At 38.7% G+C, this 19916-nt stretch overlaps 1 protein-coding gene across 2 annotated transcripts in view; it reads left to right on the forward strand.

Moving 5' to 3' along the window:
- Positions 1 to 3604: 3604 nt before the first annotated feature.
- ACMSD (aminocarboxymuconate semialdehyde decarboxylase) overlaps positions 3605 to 19916 on the forward strand; it is a 66286-nt gene continuing 49974 nt past the window's right edge. The window contains exon 1 of one of the 2 annotated variants that reach the window (XM_035702369.2): positions 3605 to 3799. In XM_035702369.2, coding sequence (XP_035558262.1) covers positions 3743 to 3799 — 57 coding nt within the window. In that variant the 5' untranslated portion in view covers positions 3605 to 3742. Of the gene's footprint in view, positions 3800 to 19571; positions 19607 to 19916 lie in introns of those variants that run through there. The other variant, XM_049097332.1, reaches the window with a different exon arrangement.

Below are 19916 nucleotides of genomic sequence, written 5' to 3' on the forward strand. Positions count from 1 at the left end.
ATTGCAAAAATGTCAAATTAGGAGATTTGCTGTCAGGAGGGCATACCTTGGAGAGAAAACCAAAAAATGTATGGCTGAACAACCTTTTGCAAGTAATGTAACTCCTTAATGAAGGCATTATCATTGTTATGACTGGCATTATTCTAAATATTTAATATTATTTAGAATTTCTTATACGACCACCAGTTTCTTTGCTTTTCACTCATTCTTATATTTCAGACCTTCTTTCTGGAGTCTTTTTCGTCCTTTCTGGAGTACATCATTAGGAATTCCTTAAGTGAAAGTCTTTTGGTAGCAAACTCAGTTTTCACCTGAAGATATCTTTATTTTCCCCTTATCGTTAAAATTAAGTTTTACAAAGTATATGATTCCAGGTTGACAGTTCATGTATATCAGCCTTTTGAGCAAATTTTCAGTTGTCCTATGGCTCCTATTATTGCTGTAAGAAGTTGGCTGAAAGTCTAATTGCTGAGTTTTTAAGGCATTCTTTTTCTTTCTAGCAGTTCATAGGATCTAATCTTTATTACTGGCGGTCTGCAGTTTCACTACAAGGTTTCTAGAAATGAAGTTATTTTTGTTAATCTTTCTTGATATAGCTTTTGATTCGTGGATTTGTTGGCTCGTCAGGTCTGGAAAATTCTCAGCTATTATCTCTTGGTATATCTCTCCTCTAACTTCTCTCTCTACTCTTTTAGCACTTCTGTTAGACTCTATTTATTTATTTATTTATTTATTTATTTATTAGACTCCTTTTAGACTTTCTTATTCTATCCTTTGTACTCTGTGACACTCTTAAATATGTTCAATCCCTTCATCTCTCTGTGCAAGTCTCTTCCAGTTCATTAATTCTCCATTCAACTGTGTCTATTCTGCTGCTTAATCCACTGCGTTTTTTATTTAAATTATTACGTTTTCCTTTATAAAAGTTTTATTTTGTCACTTTTCTTTTTTTTTTAATTTTTATTTATTTATGATAGTCACAGAGAGAGAAAGAGAGAGAGGCAGAGACATAGGCAGAGGGAGAAGCAGGCTCCATGCACCGGAAGCCCGATGTGGGATTCGATCCCGGGTCTCCAGGATCACGCCCTGGGCCAAAGGCAGGTGCCAAACCGCTGCGCCACCCAGGGATCCCTATTTTGTCACTTTTCAAATTTGGTCGGTCATTTGATAGTCCATTAATTTGTAAATGTTTATTTATTTAAACATTTCATATAAAATAAATTTATATTCTATGCTTAATAACTCTAATATTTGTGTCCTTGGAGATTTAAATCTATTAACTATTTCTGTGGGCATTCCGTCATGGTGGCTTTTCCCCTCATGTGTATAGAATTTTTTCCTGACCTTAATCTGTGCCAATACTGAGGGGGCTAATTTGGGGTGTCTTCAAGAAAGATTTCTATTTTCTCTTTCTGTACATGGGTAGAGATGGAGTAGTCAAGGATTATCAACTTTCTACCACTTTAACTAAAACCTTTAACTAAAACCTTCAGTAGCTGTCTTTGGATAATACTTTTCAAAGAAATTCTCAAAGAAAATTGTTACTAATTCTTTTCTTTTTCTTCCTTTTTTTTTTTCTCATAATGGAGACAGACAGGTGTCCTTACAGACTCCCATTGTTGACCAGTGGGGTTTTTTTTTCTTCTAGTCTACTTATTTGCTAGAGGTTTAGCTCGTTCAAGAATTCTAGTTTATGGGTGCCTGGGTGGATCAGTTGGTCAAACATCTGCCTTCAGTTCAGGTCATGATCTCAGGGTCCTGGGATCAAGCCCCAAATCAGGCTCCCTGATCAATAGGGAGTCTGCTTGAAAGATTCTCTCTTCCTCTCCCTCTGCCCCTCTCTCACTCAAGTTCTCTCTCAAATGAAATAAATAAAAATGAAATAAATAAAATATTTGTTAAAGAATTCTAATTTAATGAACAGGTCTCCATTTTGTACAAGCCCATGGTATGCTTTCCTACTCCCCTGTGAGATATTAATCCTCAAAGCTCTAGAATTCTGAATCTACAATCCCTGGGTTCAAATTCTGTCCCTACCACTTTTTGTATGCCCATGGGCAAGTTACCTAACTTCTCTGTGCTTCATTTTCCTCTGATACAAAAATGGATACTAGTAATTAGTAACAGTCACAGGACTGTGATAAGGAATAAGTGAATTGATATGAGTAAAATGCTTGGAAAATTTCCTGCAACATAGAAAGTGCTCTAAAAGTGCTTACACCTACTTTGGGTATTGGCATGTTGATTTAAGGCTCACTTATTCAGTTTTAGCTCATCGAACTTTTTAAAAATGGATCTTGAGGATTTGCTTTATTTTCTTTCAAGTGGAGCAGCATTTTAAGGAATGTTTGTTATAATTTACCCAGAATCTAGGTTAACTGGTTATAATTTACCCAGAATCTAGTTGAAAAGAATGTTGGTTACAGTTTACCCAGAATCTAGTTGAACAGCCTTGTAGGAAGGCTTTTTTGACAATTTAGTCTCTGTGCTGTGGAGACTGAGATGAAGGGAGCATCCCAAAGCAGTTTCAAGGCTGCGCCAGGGACCTTAGATCCTTGAACATTTTAAGCTTTCCAGGAATAGAAAAGGTTAACAGAGAATAACAAAGAGCTGCTTTGTTCTAGGCTCTCTTAGATGCATTACCAGGAGCCCCACTACATGCTCCAGTGGAAGCCCTACCCAAAGTGCTCTGACAACTCTCAGTGGAATGGTTACTTACTTCTTTCCCCTGCACTTAAGCTGTGTATAATTATCTCTTACAACACATGCATTATTTCATCTCATTCAACCTTATATCCTCAGCACATAGTAGTTCTCAAAAAATGTTAAATGCATGAATGAACAAATAAAAGAAAAACACAATGGGAAGAATAACACGCATGAAAAATGGGCTCTTTCTCTGATTTAAACATAAAGGTAAAACTTTCCCCATAACTTTTCAAAGTGCTAAATTTTCATGAACAAGACAATTAATCAATATTGTTTAAAGACATCACAATAAATAACTGAAAAAAGAAACTGAACAAAAAACATTAAAATTGGTTGATTCTGGGGAAGGAAACCAATGATAAGGTGAATCTGTGATCAACTGTTCTTTAAAAACCGTCTGTGCTATTTGATTTTTAATCATGTACTATTTAATTTTTTACTATGTGTATATATTTTTAAAGACTTATTTATTTTAAAGAAAGAGCACGAGCAGGAGGGGTGGAGGGAGAGGAAAAGAGAATCTCAAGAAGACTCCAATGCTGAGCACTGGAGCCCTACTTGGGGCTGGATCTCACAACCATGAGATCACTACCTGAGCAGAAACCAAGAGTTGGATGCTCAACCAACTGTCCCACCAAGGTGCCCCAGATTTGTTATTATCTATATCTCGAAAAAAAAAATGAAATATTTAAACACAGATTAGCCAATCTTTGGACATGCTGTAACTCAAAAGCACTTAGCAGTTACATTTGACCCCAGGAGGTTTAGTACAGTGTTTTATTTTATTTTTTAATTTAGTGCCTAGAGTCCTGATTACCAAAGAGTTGTTGACCTAAAGCCAAGTTGACAAATAAACAGAATTCTGAACTTTAATAAGGCAGTTCCAGTGGACCTAGACTGAGCTGAGTAAGCCTACTGACTGGTGCCAGAAAGTAGCTATAAAGGGACTAAGTGAATCAATTAGCTCCATGGTCTTTAGAGATCTCTTGATACCAAAACATCTTTTACATGCTTCTCCTCTGATCCTGTGGAGATGAAAATTGACATCCATAGTCATATTCTACCAAAAGAATGGCCAGATCTAAAAAAGGTAATGGTAATTAATCTGCTGAATTATTTCTGGAACTTCTCCAGGGTTTTCTCACTGCTTCTATTACAGGTCTATCTCTTCTTTGGGGAATTAGATGTTAAGTTTCTCTGCTCTGGGAGTGATTTTAAATTATTTGGTAGCTCTGATTTCCCAGTTTTTAAAAATTACTTTCATATTTATTTTGAAAGAACATTGATCAAAGAGTTACTGCTTCTTAAAATCCCCTTTTCTCCTCAAATGAGGCATTCTTTAAAATTTCTGGACAATTTAAGTCAGGCAGTTTTACTTCCATTTAAATCACATATTCAGCTGCTGGGAAGATACGTGCCAACTACAGAATTTAAAGTTACAGTTTCAAGTAAAAAACTATTAAAAAAATGGAATGTGATAGGCTTCCAGGACTTTAAAACACATCTCCTTTCCAAAATGTTTAAAATAAGTTTTAGAAGCACCAAGAGATAGCTTTGTGGAATTTTTTTAAGTCTATTTTAGGACACTGTCTGAAACCTTTCCTTTTGATGTTCTTTAAGCTATAAATCCTTGTTATGAACTAGAGAGTAGGAACATCAAAAAACCCTAGAGAAAATGACATGAAGTCTTTGTACAATGAGTGTCTCTTTCTCTGTGTTTCTCAAGAGGGAAATTTCCTTTTGTCATTAAGAACTTTTGAATGAATACTAAAAAAAGGAGGTGGGGAACATGAAGAAATTTAAAATTGGTTTGAATTTTATTCAGGCTAAGTATCAGGTTTTACCCAATCTTCAGCCTTCTCTACTATTTTCATGCCACTGATAATGTTTCATCTTTTTAATCCCAAGTGAGGAAAAATGAATAACACAAACTCTAATTAAAATATGGTTTACTGTGCAAGAGAGTGAAACTATTTTCTTCTCATAGCCGTCTCTGGAAGAATGTCAATCTTGTTTCTTTGTCCTTAGTACTTTAGGTAAGGTGGATGGTAGACATTGTAGATTGAAAACTACATATGATGCTGAACCATCTAGTGGAAGGGGAGGCAGGTGGGGAGATGGGATGACAGGGTGACAGGCACTGAGGGGGGCACTTGACGGGATGAGCACTGTTATACTATATGTTGGCAAATCGAACTTCAATAAAATAAATATTATATATATATATATATATAAAATAAAGCAGATAGTACACTAACTGCACCAACTGACCCCTCCAGGAGTTTAAGCGCCTACATGGGAACTTGCTGCTCTGAATGCTACTGTCCTCATCATGTTTTATTAGGGTGTAAACACCACTTCACAAGGTTAGTGATGAAGATCCAGAGCAGCCTAAAATGGTGCCTCCTCTTTGCTGAAGGGAAAAAACTTTCTACCTAGTATCCTATACCACAACTCCCATCTCTCATTATCAGCTCCCACCCAAAAGCCTGCTTCCAGTTTGAGCAGAGAAGTTGTCACCAAGAGCTAACAATTTCTAGGTGCCCCCACCCAATGCAGGGCCCCAAAGGCATTGTTAAAACTGCTCAGGAAACTGAAAGATGCAGAGTTTAGGGAGGCTATAACCATAATGTGTGTCCTGGAGACCTCCTAAGCACATGTTCTGCTGGCTCTTAATCTTCCTACTTCTTTTTTTTTTTTTTTTTTTTTAAGAGCTATTTATTTGAGAAGGGGGTCGGGACAGAGGGAGAGGGAGAGAGAATCTCAAGCAGACTCCACGCTGAGTGTGGAGCTCAACCAGGGGCTATATCTCACAACCTTGAAATCACTACCCAAGCCAAAACCAAGAATTGGACTCTTAACCATCTGAACCACACAGGTGCCCCCACCCTTCTTAACTTCTAGCTGTTGCCTCAAAAGAACGGAATGGCATTTTTGTCCCAATAAACCAGGGTTTTATCTACTATGCTTCAAGAAGATAACTGATACACTTAATAATGCTGATGATACAATAATAGTAATAATAACCATTATACTCAGACTTCCAGGGAGAGAGAGATGGAGATAGAGACAGAGGTATTTGATTCACATAAAAACCATGTACTTGCAAATAGGATTTATATTATTAACTTTGCTGGACCAATCAGTGCCTGAGATTCAGAAATGAGCCCATTATCCCAGAGCTATATGGGACTGTGGTAGCTCCTCTGCAGCATTTCCACAACTACCTTGATAGAGCTGGCTCAGGAGAATATCACTGCTATAAGGGATGTCCCTGCTTGTCTCTGTTCCCCAATGCCCCTGCCTCCCTCGACACCAGCCTGTTCCTCAATTCCCCACAATCATGTAAACCCACTGAGGGCCTTGTCAACGGATCACTGGAATCTGATTTCAACCCACAGGTCAAGCAAGTGGATCTGTTATATGGTAGAAGTTTTAATTTGATTGCAGGCAAACCAATGATGGAAAAAAAACAGCAGAAAATAGTTGTGTGTTTTCAAACTGGGAGGAGTGTGATAAATAAATATACATATAAATAGTACTGGGATTCTTTTCCCACTCTCCCCATTTCCAGTCCATATGGTCACAGTGGTGAGTATTAAGGTGACATAAGGCCTTAGTGTTCGTATAGTTCAGTAATTACAGCAGATTTTCCTATGTCTTTAAATTGTTTCTTAATGGGTAAAATACCATTTCAAAACAATCTCTGATCTTTTCTCACCATTTTTTTTCAAACTTTCCAATAAAAGAATGAAAAGAAGCCAGTACTAGTTTTGTTTCAAAAGATGAAGCCCCTTTGGAAGAACTAATAGCTGTTTCCCAAACTGCTTTCCTTATTAAACATTAATGGACACATCTCAATAACCTTGACCTCCTAATGCAGTAAAGAAACAGAAAAGCAGAATCAACATGCCTGGATTGATAATTAACTAATGATTACAAAGGACTGGGATTTGAGAAATCTTTTCATTTTCACTTGCAATAACGATTTTACTCAGACTTACAGTAAAGATCCTTAGGGGGAAGAAAACTATCTCAGGCGGAAAGAAGCAGAAACAGGGTGCTTGATTAAATTGTTTCTGATACATCAGGACCCCCACTCTCTGCTGTCATAAAGAGGAGGATATGAGTCAAGGAAACATGGTGAACATTGTTTCAGGTTGATCCATGATGAGATCATTCATAACAACAATGATGATAATAAGGTCTTGGCTTTTTTTTTCCTTCAGTAGAACTTATGGACTACCTACTTTGTGCCCAATAGTAAGATTTGCAAAGATTTATATGGGGTCAAAAAATTCTGGCCTTTACTAAAAATATAAATATATTTACATATTTTTTCATTCGCAAAGATTTAATTGCCCTTGATCACTGTCAGGCTTTAGGAGACAAAATCCTAGATATAACCTGACTTTTAAGCAACCCCTCTGAGGAAATGTGTATCTGGTTTCATCACACAGGAAGTTCCTTTCTCACTTCATTAAAGTGTGAGATCCTCAAGACACTAAAAATGCCATTCAGTTCATCTACTTCTGATCCATATAAATCCATTTCGGAAACATATCTCTTGTATATAGAACTGAATTCCCTTTAATTTTTTAGTTTGTTTTTTATTATCATGCCTTTAAATGCCTAAGGGACACTGGTCATTGTCAGTCAAACATTTTTAGACTATAAATGCCTCCTGGCATATGCTCTCACCAAAACTACTTTCAAGCTCATAAATTTCAGACCCCAGGCTTGGTTTAACCTAGGATGACAGCTGCAGAATTATGTAGAGCCCAAACTTAGAGCAGTTGCCTAAATGGGTTAGGCCTTTGCAGGGGGCTTAGGAGAAACACAAAGTCTTCAAATTTTGTGCTTCCCAAGAAAGAGGAAGGAGGAACACAGAGCTCCTTCTTTCAGAGTACTCCTGAATGTCCAACCCTAGGGTATGCCTTCTTCCACCACCTAAGGATAATATAGGCTGCCACCACTATACTACCTCCAATGCCATTCCTGTTTGTCACTACCACCACCACCAAGCTCACTAGCACAACTATCACCACTACCACCTCAAAACCTTTACCACTGCCACTGCCATCCCTATAGACACTATGACCATCAATTTCACCACCTTTGTCACCACCTCCTCCACCACCACCAATGTCACTACCAGCATCATCATGATCATTGTTAGCATTATGAGGTCCTCTCTATAAACCAGGTCTGGTATCAATAGCTTCTGTGAATTTTATCTTAATTAATTCTCACAAAATCCTATGTCACAGCTATATATGAAGCACAAAATATGCCTCATTTTACACATAAGGGAACAGTGACTTTGAGATACTAAGTTACTCCAACAAAGTCAAAGATTTTGTAAACGGTTTGTCATGTGTGACAAGATTCCTCTCCTCCAACGGAATACTTCTTTAACCTGCTAACTTTACAGGTTCAAGTTGCTCAGCAAATTAAGAAAAAGTAAGAAAGACAGTGAGGAAGAAGGAATAGAGAAGGAAAGAAGAAAAGGAGAGAAGGAAAAAAAACCTTTTCTTTTATAGTAAAATAAGATTTCAATGGCAAATTTCCAATTCAAGAGAACGTTTTACTCTAAAATGTAACTGGTTAAAGCCATATTCCACCTCCTCCACCAATATACATCTCTCCAAAGCTTTACCCAGGAGAAGGTGGAGTTGGGGGTGGGGGAAGCACACGGGTATTAAATGCATGAAATGAGGAGATTGGGGTGGAGGAATATAGGCAAAGGAGAAACTTGGTACAAGGAAAAGAAGCTACAGCCCCTAGCGGACAGTTTCCTTTGCATGCCCAGCCTACTACTCCAGGTCCTCTGATGTCACTTAGGGAAGAGGCAAGTAAATTTCCAGAGCTAATATGATTTCCTGGAACTAGAACTAAGAACAGACCTTATGCCAAGGGAGAATAAGGCTAGTACAGAATTTACCAAATCTTAAATCTCTCGGGTCAGGCCCCAGTCAAAGCCACAGAGACATACAATACACCCTATGCTGCAGGCCTAACTCCCACCCCACCCCCCACCCTCCACCCCACAGTCTGAAGGTGAGAGGGCAGCTAGGAAGAGGGACTGCCAAGACCTGATTCCCTTAAGACAACTTCCCTATAGCATGGCATGAGAAACAACCACTGTTAGCTGGTCTCATCCAAATAATACAATAAGCAAGAAGTTGAGCTGATGTTCAGCTTCCCTAACCATCACTACTGATAAGAGCTGTTGATGAGCTCTTCACATCACTGTTTCCACCCCCCACACCTTCCCTTCTTCCATCACACTGTGAGAGTCACTGTTCTGAAGCATGGAAACACTGAACGTTGCAAGTTCCTCTCCAGTATAACCCCAGACTATCTTTTTAACCTCCCTCCCTAGATACCATGACTCAAGTTGTCAGTCAATACCCTCCTCCAGGCTCCAGAGAGCTTGTATATTACTCTACCACCGCATGTCTTACACACCATTACCCTTTAATAGCTGCCAGCCCAGCCCCACACATTCAAGACTCTTCTCCACAAAGGCTGAAAGTATGCTTCACTTTTATTTTCTCTTCCCTAGTAAGACTAGTCAGGGGTGGGATTCCATGAGGGTTTGAAGAATGAATGAACAAAATGAAATTTTAAGACCTATAGTTACATGCATCATATATACCTATGTTCTTAGGCAGTCTGAACATTTTTTATTCATAATCTCAAGAAGAAATATATTTTATTTTATTTTATTTTATTTTTTATTTTTTAAGAAATATATTTTATATTAGGACTCAGTACACTCCTATATATAATGGAAAAGTCTAATGAAACTAATACCACATGGGAAACATTCTAATATATTATTCTATTCTATTCTGTTCTAGTCTACTCTCCTCTACTCCATTCCATTTCATTCCTTTACTATTTTAGCTTGGGTTTTCCAAGAAGCAGACCTTGAAACAAAGATTCAAATGCAAGTAATTTTACTTTGGAGGTGATCCCAGGAAACACCAGTAGAGAGGAGAAATAAGACAGGGAATGCAAGGCAGCCAATGAAAGTGTAGAATGTATGCCTTATCTCAGACTCATTATGACCAAGGGATGGGGAAACCAGTGTCTTCAGTGTACTTATATACATACACCTTCAGTCACTTGTTGAGGGATGTGGAGGCGGGGGGGGGGGGTGCAGGAATGGGGGCACTAATTTCCTGGGACTTCTGATCTTCCAGAAGGACCTGATCAAAGCTGGCTTTACTAGGCAACAGGGAAGCCCTTGTCAAAGAAATGCAGGGGCTAGCAGGTGAAGGAATGCCAGTGTGCACAGAAGTATCAAGGGGAGGGAAGATGAGTGGGACACTGACAGCATCCGCTACACAAACTATTTTGGTTTTTAGAATGCCTGGGTCACTATCCACTAAACTAATTTCATGATCAACTGATGGACTGTAACCCATGGTTTGAATAGCAGCATTGGTGTTCTAAGATGGTGTTTCCTAAAGAGTAGTCCTTACGGTACACGTACTCCTGGTGGTGCCTGAAATGATTTTAGGTGATACACGAATAAGTATTTTTTAATATTAATCCTCATTTAAAAATTGCAACCTAGTGTCTGATATCTGATCCAGAACACATAACTCTCAAAACTTAGTCATAAGAAGACAAATAACCCAATTTAGAGAAAAAAAAAAACTTAGCAAAAAAATTTCACACATACTTCACCAAAGAAAATATGGAAAATAAGTACTTAAAAAGCTATTCAATTTCATTAGTTATTAGAGAAAAACATAAAAACCACAATGATATTCACTACATACCTACTGAAATGGCTAAATGAAGAAAACTGACAATACCACATTCAGGTGAGGGTGTGGAGCAACTGGAATTCTCATACTTTGTTGTTGGGCATGCAGACTGCTACAGCCACTTCAGTCACAGTTTCTAAGTGGCAGTTTCTCCTGAAGCAATTCCACTCCTGGATATTTACCTAAGAAAAATTAAAACACAAAGAACTGTCTTAAAATGTTTATAGCAACTTTATTCATAATAGCAGGTAAGTAAAAAAGCAAAATGTCCACCAAGTGATGAATGAATAAACAAAGTGGTATATCCCTAGAATGGAATACTACTCGTCAATAAAAAAGGATTGAATTATTGATACATGCAACAACATGGATGGATTTCAAAAGTATTGCTAAGTGAAAACAAATCCACTCAAAAAGGATGCACAAAGTATGATTTAACATTCTGGAAAAGTCAAACTTAGAAATCAGACTGGTGGGGACTGAGAACAAGAGTCAAATGTTGACTGTAAAGGAGCATGAGATTATATTTCAGGATGATGAAAGACTGGCTCTATTTTTATTTTGATTCCAACACGGGTTTGTCAAAACACATAGAATCTACACTTAAAAGGATCTAAGTTTACTGTATGTAAACTACACCCCAACAAACCCAACTTTAAAAAAATTGCAACCTAGGTAGAACAAGCACTTCTGTGATATAGACTTTTCCTTCTGAATAAATATATTTGAGGGAAAAAAGTAAGTTGGTTTAAATATCAATACTGAGTATGTGATACATGGGTGTGGGGGGAGAAAATAGGAAGGTGATACCTGGTAGGATGGAGCTCAAGATCCTTTGCCCCAGAGATACCCCTTTATTGCAGTCCTCCCTAATTTTTCTTCCAGTCTAACTGTGCTTCTCCCCCACAGCGATTCGGCTATGGAGGCTGGGTGCAGCTTCAACACCATAGCAAGGTGAGTGTATCTCAAAGCGCGAATGTGCCTTAGACCAGGGGCATCCTGAGCCTGAGATGTTCTTGCAGGCAGGCTTCCAGGGAGCTCAACTAATGTCCTCTTATTGACTTTATAGTAGGCATGGGAGCAGCACTGAGTTTCTCAAAATTACTAGGAAAAGTGAGGGTGACTTCAAAGAGCAGTAATTAGGAAGATAAAATTGCAATTTGAGAAGCCATTAAGAAATCTTTTTTTTTTCTTCTTTTTTCCACCCTAGAATCAATTTTAGCATTCATTGCTCTGCCTCAAGAAAGCAACCTGGGCTCTTTCCACAGGTTATCACTGTATATTAAGGCCATCCAAACAAATGGTACTATTTAGGCATGAGCACAAGCTGGAAAAATTAAACATTGGAGATAAAAAGGAGAAATAGCCATTTGTATTAAAGGTTGAGTCTGGTAAAAGGAAAAGCAAGAAGAGGAAGGCCTGGGGCAAAGAATTCTGAAATAATGAGGGCTGAGAGTGAGATGAAGTCTAGTGCTACATAGACATCAGATTGGACTTCACTTTCAGAGGCATCTCCTATTCTCATGGAGTTCAGAGAGAACATTACTAAACTTCCGGCTAAATGCAGACAGGCCCTGGAGGCAGGCCCTAGAAGACTCATGGTCTAGGAAGGCACAGTTACCATGTGCAGGGGTGACATGGGAGGAAATGCAAATTCAGTGGGTCTCACCCCTAGACCTACCAACTCAGGGACTCTGAAGGTCAGGCAGACCATTGTTTTGACAAGCCTCTGGTGACTCTGACATTCACTCAAGCCTAAGAACCACTGGCTCGTCCATCCATTCATTCAATCACAGATTTATACTGACACCTTTTGTGTCAGACCCACCAATCTAGATACTGGGAATACACTGGTGAACTCACTGTCCTCATCGTGCTCAAATTCCAGGGAGAGACAAGTGTGATCACAACAGAAAATATAATAAAAAACAGTGCTGTAGTAGCAAGTGATTCCAGAAGATTCACTGAGCTGGCTGCTCAGGGAGCTAGCCAAGACTCGGAGGACAGGAAGAAAAAGCCTAGACAAGTGTCCCTAGACAAAAAACATCAGTTGCAAAGCCCACCAAGTGAGAAAGAGCTGTGTTTGAGGAAGAGAAAGGAAGGGAATATGTCTGAGATGTAGTGAAAGGGGGAGATGGTAGGAAATAAGGCTGGTGAGGTACTCAGGGGGCCAGATCAGGGAGGGACTTTGGGGACACAAGGAGTATCCCAGCTGTGGAGTCCAGATTTTATTCTCAGTGCAACACAAATTTTCTGGAGGGTCTTAACGGCTTAAAAAGACCACCTTGACTGCTCTGCGGAATATGAATAGAAATAGGTAGAATTTAGGGAGCTAAGGTAAGAAGCTGGAGAGATGGGCAGAAGCCATAGAGGGCCATAGAGGATAGGTCTAGGCCTTTGTACTTGATTCTGAAGGCAATGGAGAAGAAATCATTTTGAACATCAAAATCCCTGGGGCAACTCATTCTCACCTTCGTTATAGTGCCCACTAAGTGCTGGTTTAGACACTGTGCTGCACTCTTCCCGTTAAAAATGCTAGTTCTTAGCCCAAGAGCTAGTGATCTCAACTGGCCTTAAATCTCCCCAAGGCAGAGAACATTCTGAATGGAGCTGATTACAAGACTACTAGAAAGTCCAGGAGAATGGACAGCCTGTGATTAGTGTTTATGTCTCATTTGTAAACTCAATACTGGATTTGAATGGCATTCACTTCATTTTGTTTTTATGACAAGAGACTCATGAACAGTAACTCTCCAAAAGTAAATAGGAATAAAAATAAATTTCATATCTACTACCTACATATTTCTGACAGAATTTAATAGAACAAAACAGTCACACTCTCTTTCCCTCTCTCTCAAAAACAAAACAAATCAAAATACAACAGAAACAGATCGGTATTTTACATAATTATAGTGGTCAGGGATTACAGTCACTAGAAAAACAACATGCAAATATATATAAATATGGAAATAAAGCTAAACAATGAGAAAATCCAGTATTTGGTGGCTGAAATTTCTTTTTGTTCTCCCTACATTCCTTTGAACAAATATTTTGTGGCCCGTAAGACTGATATACCTCTGAGATTTCTTTTTTTTTTCTTTTTTTTTTTTTTTTACCTTAGAGATTTCCATCCTCTGAAAAATCTGTCCAAAACATTTCTCTGGTCTGCCATTTGTTTCACTTCTTAACCTTTGGTTTTTCAATTCTCTGGGAATGAATCAAAGGCTATTTGTTTCCCACAGAAAAGCTTTTGTTCAGAACTAAGAAAATACCATTTGTTCTTGGCTGAATATTGATAAAAGTATAGGTAGCAAGCCAGTTTGTATAGTCTACTTTCAGGAGCTGCTTGTGGTGGGGAAAGAACACCTAGGAGTATTTCAGAGGGTAGACATAGGGTACTTTTCAAATCCATGGATCAGAAGTGTCTAGAAACATCCACTGAGTGTTTTTTGGGCCTCTGGGAATCCAAATACAGACACGCACACACGTGCACATAAACTTATAACTGTGCATGTATATAATATACACAACATTTCCATCCAATTAGCATTTTGCACACACTATTCTGTATGATCTCATCATGTTGCTGCTTTTAAAATCATTTCCCTCATAAACAAAAACCTACCCAGTTTTTCACCTGTGTCCCAAGCACAGGACCTTCCGTCTCCATGGAGTTGCAGTTCATCATCCTCTCGGTATGGATGTGTTATCCATCCTGGAAGTTCCCAAAACCCCATCCTATTGGGATTTTTATGGAGGCTTTCTCATGTAGGCATGTTCAATTATTAACTCCATTTCTAACCCTCTTCCCCTCTCTGGAGAAGTGGTGGGGGGACTGAAAATTCCAAGCTTCTAATCATGGTTTGGTCTTTCTGATGACCAGCCTCCATCCAGGAGTCATCCGGGAATCTACTCAGAGTCATGTCAATAGAACAAAAGATGCTCCTAGTGCTCTTACCACTTAGGAATTTACAAGGGTTTTAGCATCCCTATGCTAAAAGGGTCAAAGACCAAATATTAAAATTAAGAGATGTTCCTAGTAACCCTCAATAAAGTACGTAGAGATGGAACATATTCAACATCATAAAAGCCATATATGAAAGACCCACAGCTAATATCATCCTCAATGGGGAAAAACTGAGAGCTTTTTCTTTATGGTTTGGGACAAGACAAGGTTGTCCACTCTCACCATTACTCTGTAACATAGTACTGGAAGTTTTAGCCTCAGCAGTCAGACAACAAAAAGAAATAAAAGGTTTCTAAATCAGCAAAGCAGAAGTCAAACTTTTGCTATTTGCAGAAGATAGGATATTCTATAGAGAAAACCCAAAAGACTTCACCAAAAAAATTGCTACAACTAATACGGAATTCAGAAAAGTCACAGGATATAAAATCAATGCACAGAAGTCAGCTGCATTTCTATACACCAATAACGAAGCAGCAGAAAAAGAAATCAAGGAATTTATCCCATTCACAATTGCATCAAAAACAGTAAGATGCCTAGGAATAAATCTAACTAAAGAGGTAAAAGATCTATATGCTAAAAACTATAGAACAATTATGAAAGAAACTGAAGAGGACACAAAGAAATGGGGAAAAAATTCCTGCTTGTGGATAGGAAGAATAAACACTGTTAAAATGTCTATACTACCCAAAGTGATCTATACATTTAGTGCTATCCTTATCAAAATACCATCAGCATTTTTCAGAGCTAGAACAAGCAATCCTCAAATTTGTATGGAACTGCAAAAGACCCCAAATAGCAATCCTGAAAAAGAAAAGCAAAGTGGGTGGCATCATGATTTCAGACTTCAAGCTATTACTACAAAGCTGTAGTCATCAAGACAATATGGTACTGGCACAAAAACAGATCACATAGATCAATGGAACAGAATAGAAAATGGACCCACAACTATATGGTCAACTGATCTTCGACAAAACAGGAAAGAATATACAATGGAAAAAAAAAAAAACCAGTCTCTTCAACAAATGGTGTTGAGAAAACTGGACAGCAACATGTAGAAGAATGAAACTGTATCCCTTTCTTACACCATACACAAAAATAGACTCAAAATGGATGAAAGACCTAAATGTGAGACAGGAAACCATCAAAATCCTAGACGAGGACACAGGCAGCAAATTCTTTGACCTCAACTACAGCAACTTCTTACTAGACACATTGCTAGAGACACAGGCAGCAAATTCTTTGACCTCAACTACAGCAACTTCTTACTAGACACATTGCTAGAGGCAAGGGATACAAAGGAAAAATGAACTACTAGGACTTCAAAATAAAAAGCTTCTGCATAGTGAAGAAACAATCAACAAAAGTAAAAGGCAGTCTACAGAATGGGAGGAGATATTTGTGAATGACATATCTGGTAAAAGGTTAGTATCCAAAATCTATAAAGATCTTATCAAAATCAACACCCCCCCCCAAAAAAAAAGCAAATAATCCAGAGCAGAAGACAGGAACAGACATTTCTCCAAAGAAGACACCCAGATGGATAACAGATACCTGAAAAATGCTCAATGTCACTCATCCTCTGGGAAATACAAATCAAAACCACTATGAGATACCACCTTACACTTGTCAGAATGGCTAAAATTAACAACACAGGAAATAACAGAGTTGGCAAGGATGTGGAGAAAGAGAAACCCTCTTGCACTGTTGGTGGAAATGAAAACTGGTGCAGCCACTCTGGGAAACAATATGGAGGTTTCTTAAAAAAGTTAAAAGTAGAACTACCCTGCAACCCAGCAATTGCACTACTGGGTATTTATGCAAAGAATATAAAAATACAGATTTGAAGGGGTACGTGCACCATGATGTTTATAGCAGATTATCAGCAATAGCCAAACTACTAAGAGAGCTCTAATCAATTGATGAATGGATAAAGAAGATGTGATATATACACATAATGGAATATTATTCAGCTATCAAAAAGAATGAAATCTTGCCCTTTGCAACGACATGGATGGAGCTAGAGTGTATTATGCTACAGGAAATAAGTCAGTCAGAGAAAGACAAATACAATATGGTTTCACTCATATATGGAATATAGGAAACAAAACAGATAAACATGTCAGAAGGGGGGAGAAAGAGAAAAAGAAAGGGAAGGAGACAAACCATAAGAGACTCCTAATGATAGAGAACAAACTGAGGATTGATGGAGGGAGGTGGGTGGAGGATAGACTAAATGAGTGATAGGTGTTAAGGAGGGCACTTGTTATGATGAGCACTGAGTGTTGTATATAAGTGACGAACCCCTAAATTCTACTCCTAAAACCAATAGAACATTATATGCTAACTAACTAGAATATAAGTTAAAATTTGGAAGAAGAAAAAAAGAAGATAAATGCTCCTAGTGTTCTTATCACTTAGGAAATTACAAGGGTTTTAGGAGCTTTGTGCCAGGAACCAGGGGCAGAGACCAAAATATATTTTTTCTATTATTTCACACTCTGTCACTGGGGAGCCAGGAAAACACTCAAATGGATAAAGAACACACAGATAGCAATAATTTTGTGCTGAGCAAAAGAGACAAAAAATAGTAAGGGATTTCAGGAGAGGTGGAAAGCCCAAGGCAGGGGGAAATTTTCATGAAACTAAGGAATCACAGAACTGTAGAACTAGTTATCATCTAGTCAGTGTTTGAAAATATGGGTTGAAACACAAGTGAATCATAATATCAAGGCAGTGGATTAGAGCAGCTTAAAAAATAAAACAGACTACAAAATAGAATAGCAGAATGCATTCATGGTAAGAAGTATAGTTTCATGAAACTTCTGTTTCAGTTTGTAACTGTATAAATAGATGTATTTGGGTATAATGGGTCACAATGGAAAAAATACATTTCATAAGGTGGGATCATGGACAAAACTGATTAAAGCCCTCATCCAATGCCCTCATTTCATGTTTTTATTTTTAAGGTTAATTTTTCATTACATAAGTAATATTTGAATAAATTTTCCTTTTTAAATTAAGGCTTTTAGAGATAAAGCTATAGTTAATTCCCTTGGATCGGTCCTCCCTATCCTCAAAAGTAATTCCTATTGGGGTGCCTGGCTGGCTCGGTCAGTAGAGCATGTGATTATTGATCTCAGGGTCATGAGTTCAAGCTCCACATTGGATGTAGAGATTTAAAAAGAAAAAAAAATTTTTTTAAGTAATTAGTATTAACAGTTTAGTTTAGTGGGTATCTTCCCAGACCTTTGCCCATTATTTTATTTGATATATACATGAACCTATGGAAACAAATAGTATTGTGTAACATGTTTACGTATATGTTTTAGTTAAATCAATCAGCCTCCAAACAGAAAACAAGTGGCACATTTAAATTGACTACTCAGAAAATAACAAAGAACCTATTTATAAAGGTGTAGGTATATATGTGATAAAGCTGTAGAAGCAGGCAGAGGTTAGAGCATAAAGGGTCTTGCAAGCTGGGTTAAGGCATCTAGATTGTGCCTTGAGGCCAATGGGATTCAAGAGTTTTAAGTGGGGCAGTGGCCAAATCTGATTTAAGATTTTATTTTTTTTTATTTTTTTAATTTTTATTTATTTATGATAGTCACAGAGAGAGAAAGAGAGAGAGGCAGAGACATAGGCAGAGGGAGAAGCAGGCTCCATGCACTGGGAGCCTGATGTGGGATTCGATCCCGGGTCTCCAGGATCGCGCCCTGGGCCAAAGGCAGGTGCCAAACCGCTGCGCCACCCAGGGATCCCTGATTTAAGATTTTAAAAGTTGACCCTGGGGGCACCTGGGTGGCTCTGTCAGTTAAGCATCTGACTCTTGATCTCAGTTCAGGACTTGATCTCAGGGTTGTGAGTTCAAGCCCCACATTGGGCACCACACTGGGGCATGAAGCCTACTTAAAAAAACTTTTTAATTTGAATTTTAAAAAGTTGACTCTGGCTCTTTTGTAAAGACTAGGTTGGAAGGGGACAAAAGTGAAAGCAGGAGATCAGGCTGGAGGCTGACGCAGTCATCTGAGCAAGAGAGGAGGGGCTTGGGCCAGACTGGAGTAGCAGGATGTGGAAGAGGGAAACACTTTAGGATCTATTCTGGAGACAGAATTCAGGGCAGTGGGAAATGAACTGGATATATGACATAGCAGGCAGAGGAAAGTGAAAAAGTAAAGTTAACTCAGAGCGATGGAAAGATAATACAGGCATAAGGCCAGAAGTAGCCAAGGGGGGAGGACCCACAGGTATGGGAGAGAGATGGGGCCTCCCACAGAGTTCCCTTCAGAACCTTGAAATGTGAGCACTGGAGTGATAATAGAAAATGCTTCCTGGTGACAGCATCTGGGCCATTTCTAACAACTCTTCACCTCAAACCCAATCAGCTTGGCTCAGAAGTTTGCAAGGTCTAGACAGACTGAGTGGGCTCTGGGGGTAAGGGGTGGGGAATGGGAATCTGATTGTGCAATGCGGACTTTGAAAATACATTTTTAAAATTTAAATTCAATTTGCCAACATACAGTATAACACCCAGTGCTCATCCCATCAAGTGCCCTCCTCAGTGCTCGTCACCCAGTTAACCCATCCCCCCATCCACCTCCCCTTCCACAACCCTTTGTTTGTTTCCCAGAGTTAGGAGTCTCTCATGGTTTGTCTCCCTCTCTAAATGAAAATACATTTTTTAATGATACATGCAGTACCAGTCATTTGAAATACCAGCCATATTTGAACTTATTTGTCAACAGTATTAGAATAAGAATGTGAGAAGCAGAAGCATCCTAGGTTAGGGTCCCTGGGAATCAGACTCAGAGAGAAATTAGCATGTGGGCAGTTTATCAGGAAGTGCTATGACAATGGGCACCAGTGGAAGGAGAACAAAGCTGGATAGAACAGAGGGCAATACTGAGCTGTGATGTTTCAATGTTTCAATGTTGGCCTCAGCTGAACCTACAAGGAGCTCTAAAGCTAACCTTAAGAATTGTCCCAAGTTGGGAATGCAGGAAGACCTCCATGTCAGTCACTAGAAGTGGGCTTCTCTGGAAATGAAGCAGGACACTACAGGTGGCTCTTTTCAGCTGAGGTCATCTTCTTATCTCCTCACAGGGGCTGAGAGTCCAGGGCTATCTGTACGCAACACTTCCAGAAGGTAGGAGAAAAGGCCCTTTATTCCTGAAGGAGGATTTGAGCAGCACATCACACCATCCTGGGAAGGGAACTTAGACATCACTTACTCTAAGCCCTTATTTTATAGTTAGAATCTGATGTTCTGGGAGATTAAGTATTTAAAAATAGGGTCCTGGTCTCCTGACTCCTGCAGTACCATGATTTCTATTATGTCATGCTGTTCTGGCTTTAAAAGTATTAGAGATGTATTTGAAATGGTTTATCCAGGTGGCAACTGTTGGTTGGGGAACTCTTTTTTTTACGTTTTTTTAAAATTTAAATAATCTCTACAC

The sequence above is a fragment of the Canis lupus genome, chromosome 19 (assembly GCF_003254725.2).
Source record: "Canis lupus dingo isolate Sandy chromosome 19, ASM325472v2, whole genome shotgun sequence".
Classification (NCBI taxonomy): Eukaryota; Metazoa; Chordata; class Mammalia; order Carnivora; family Canidae; genus Canis; species Canis lupus.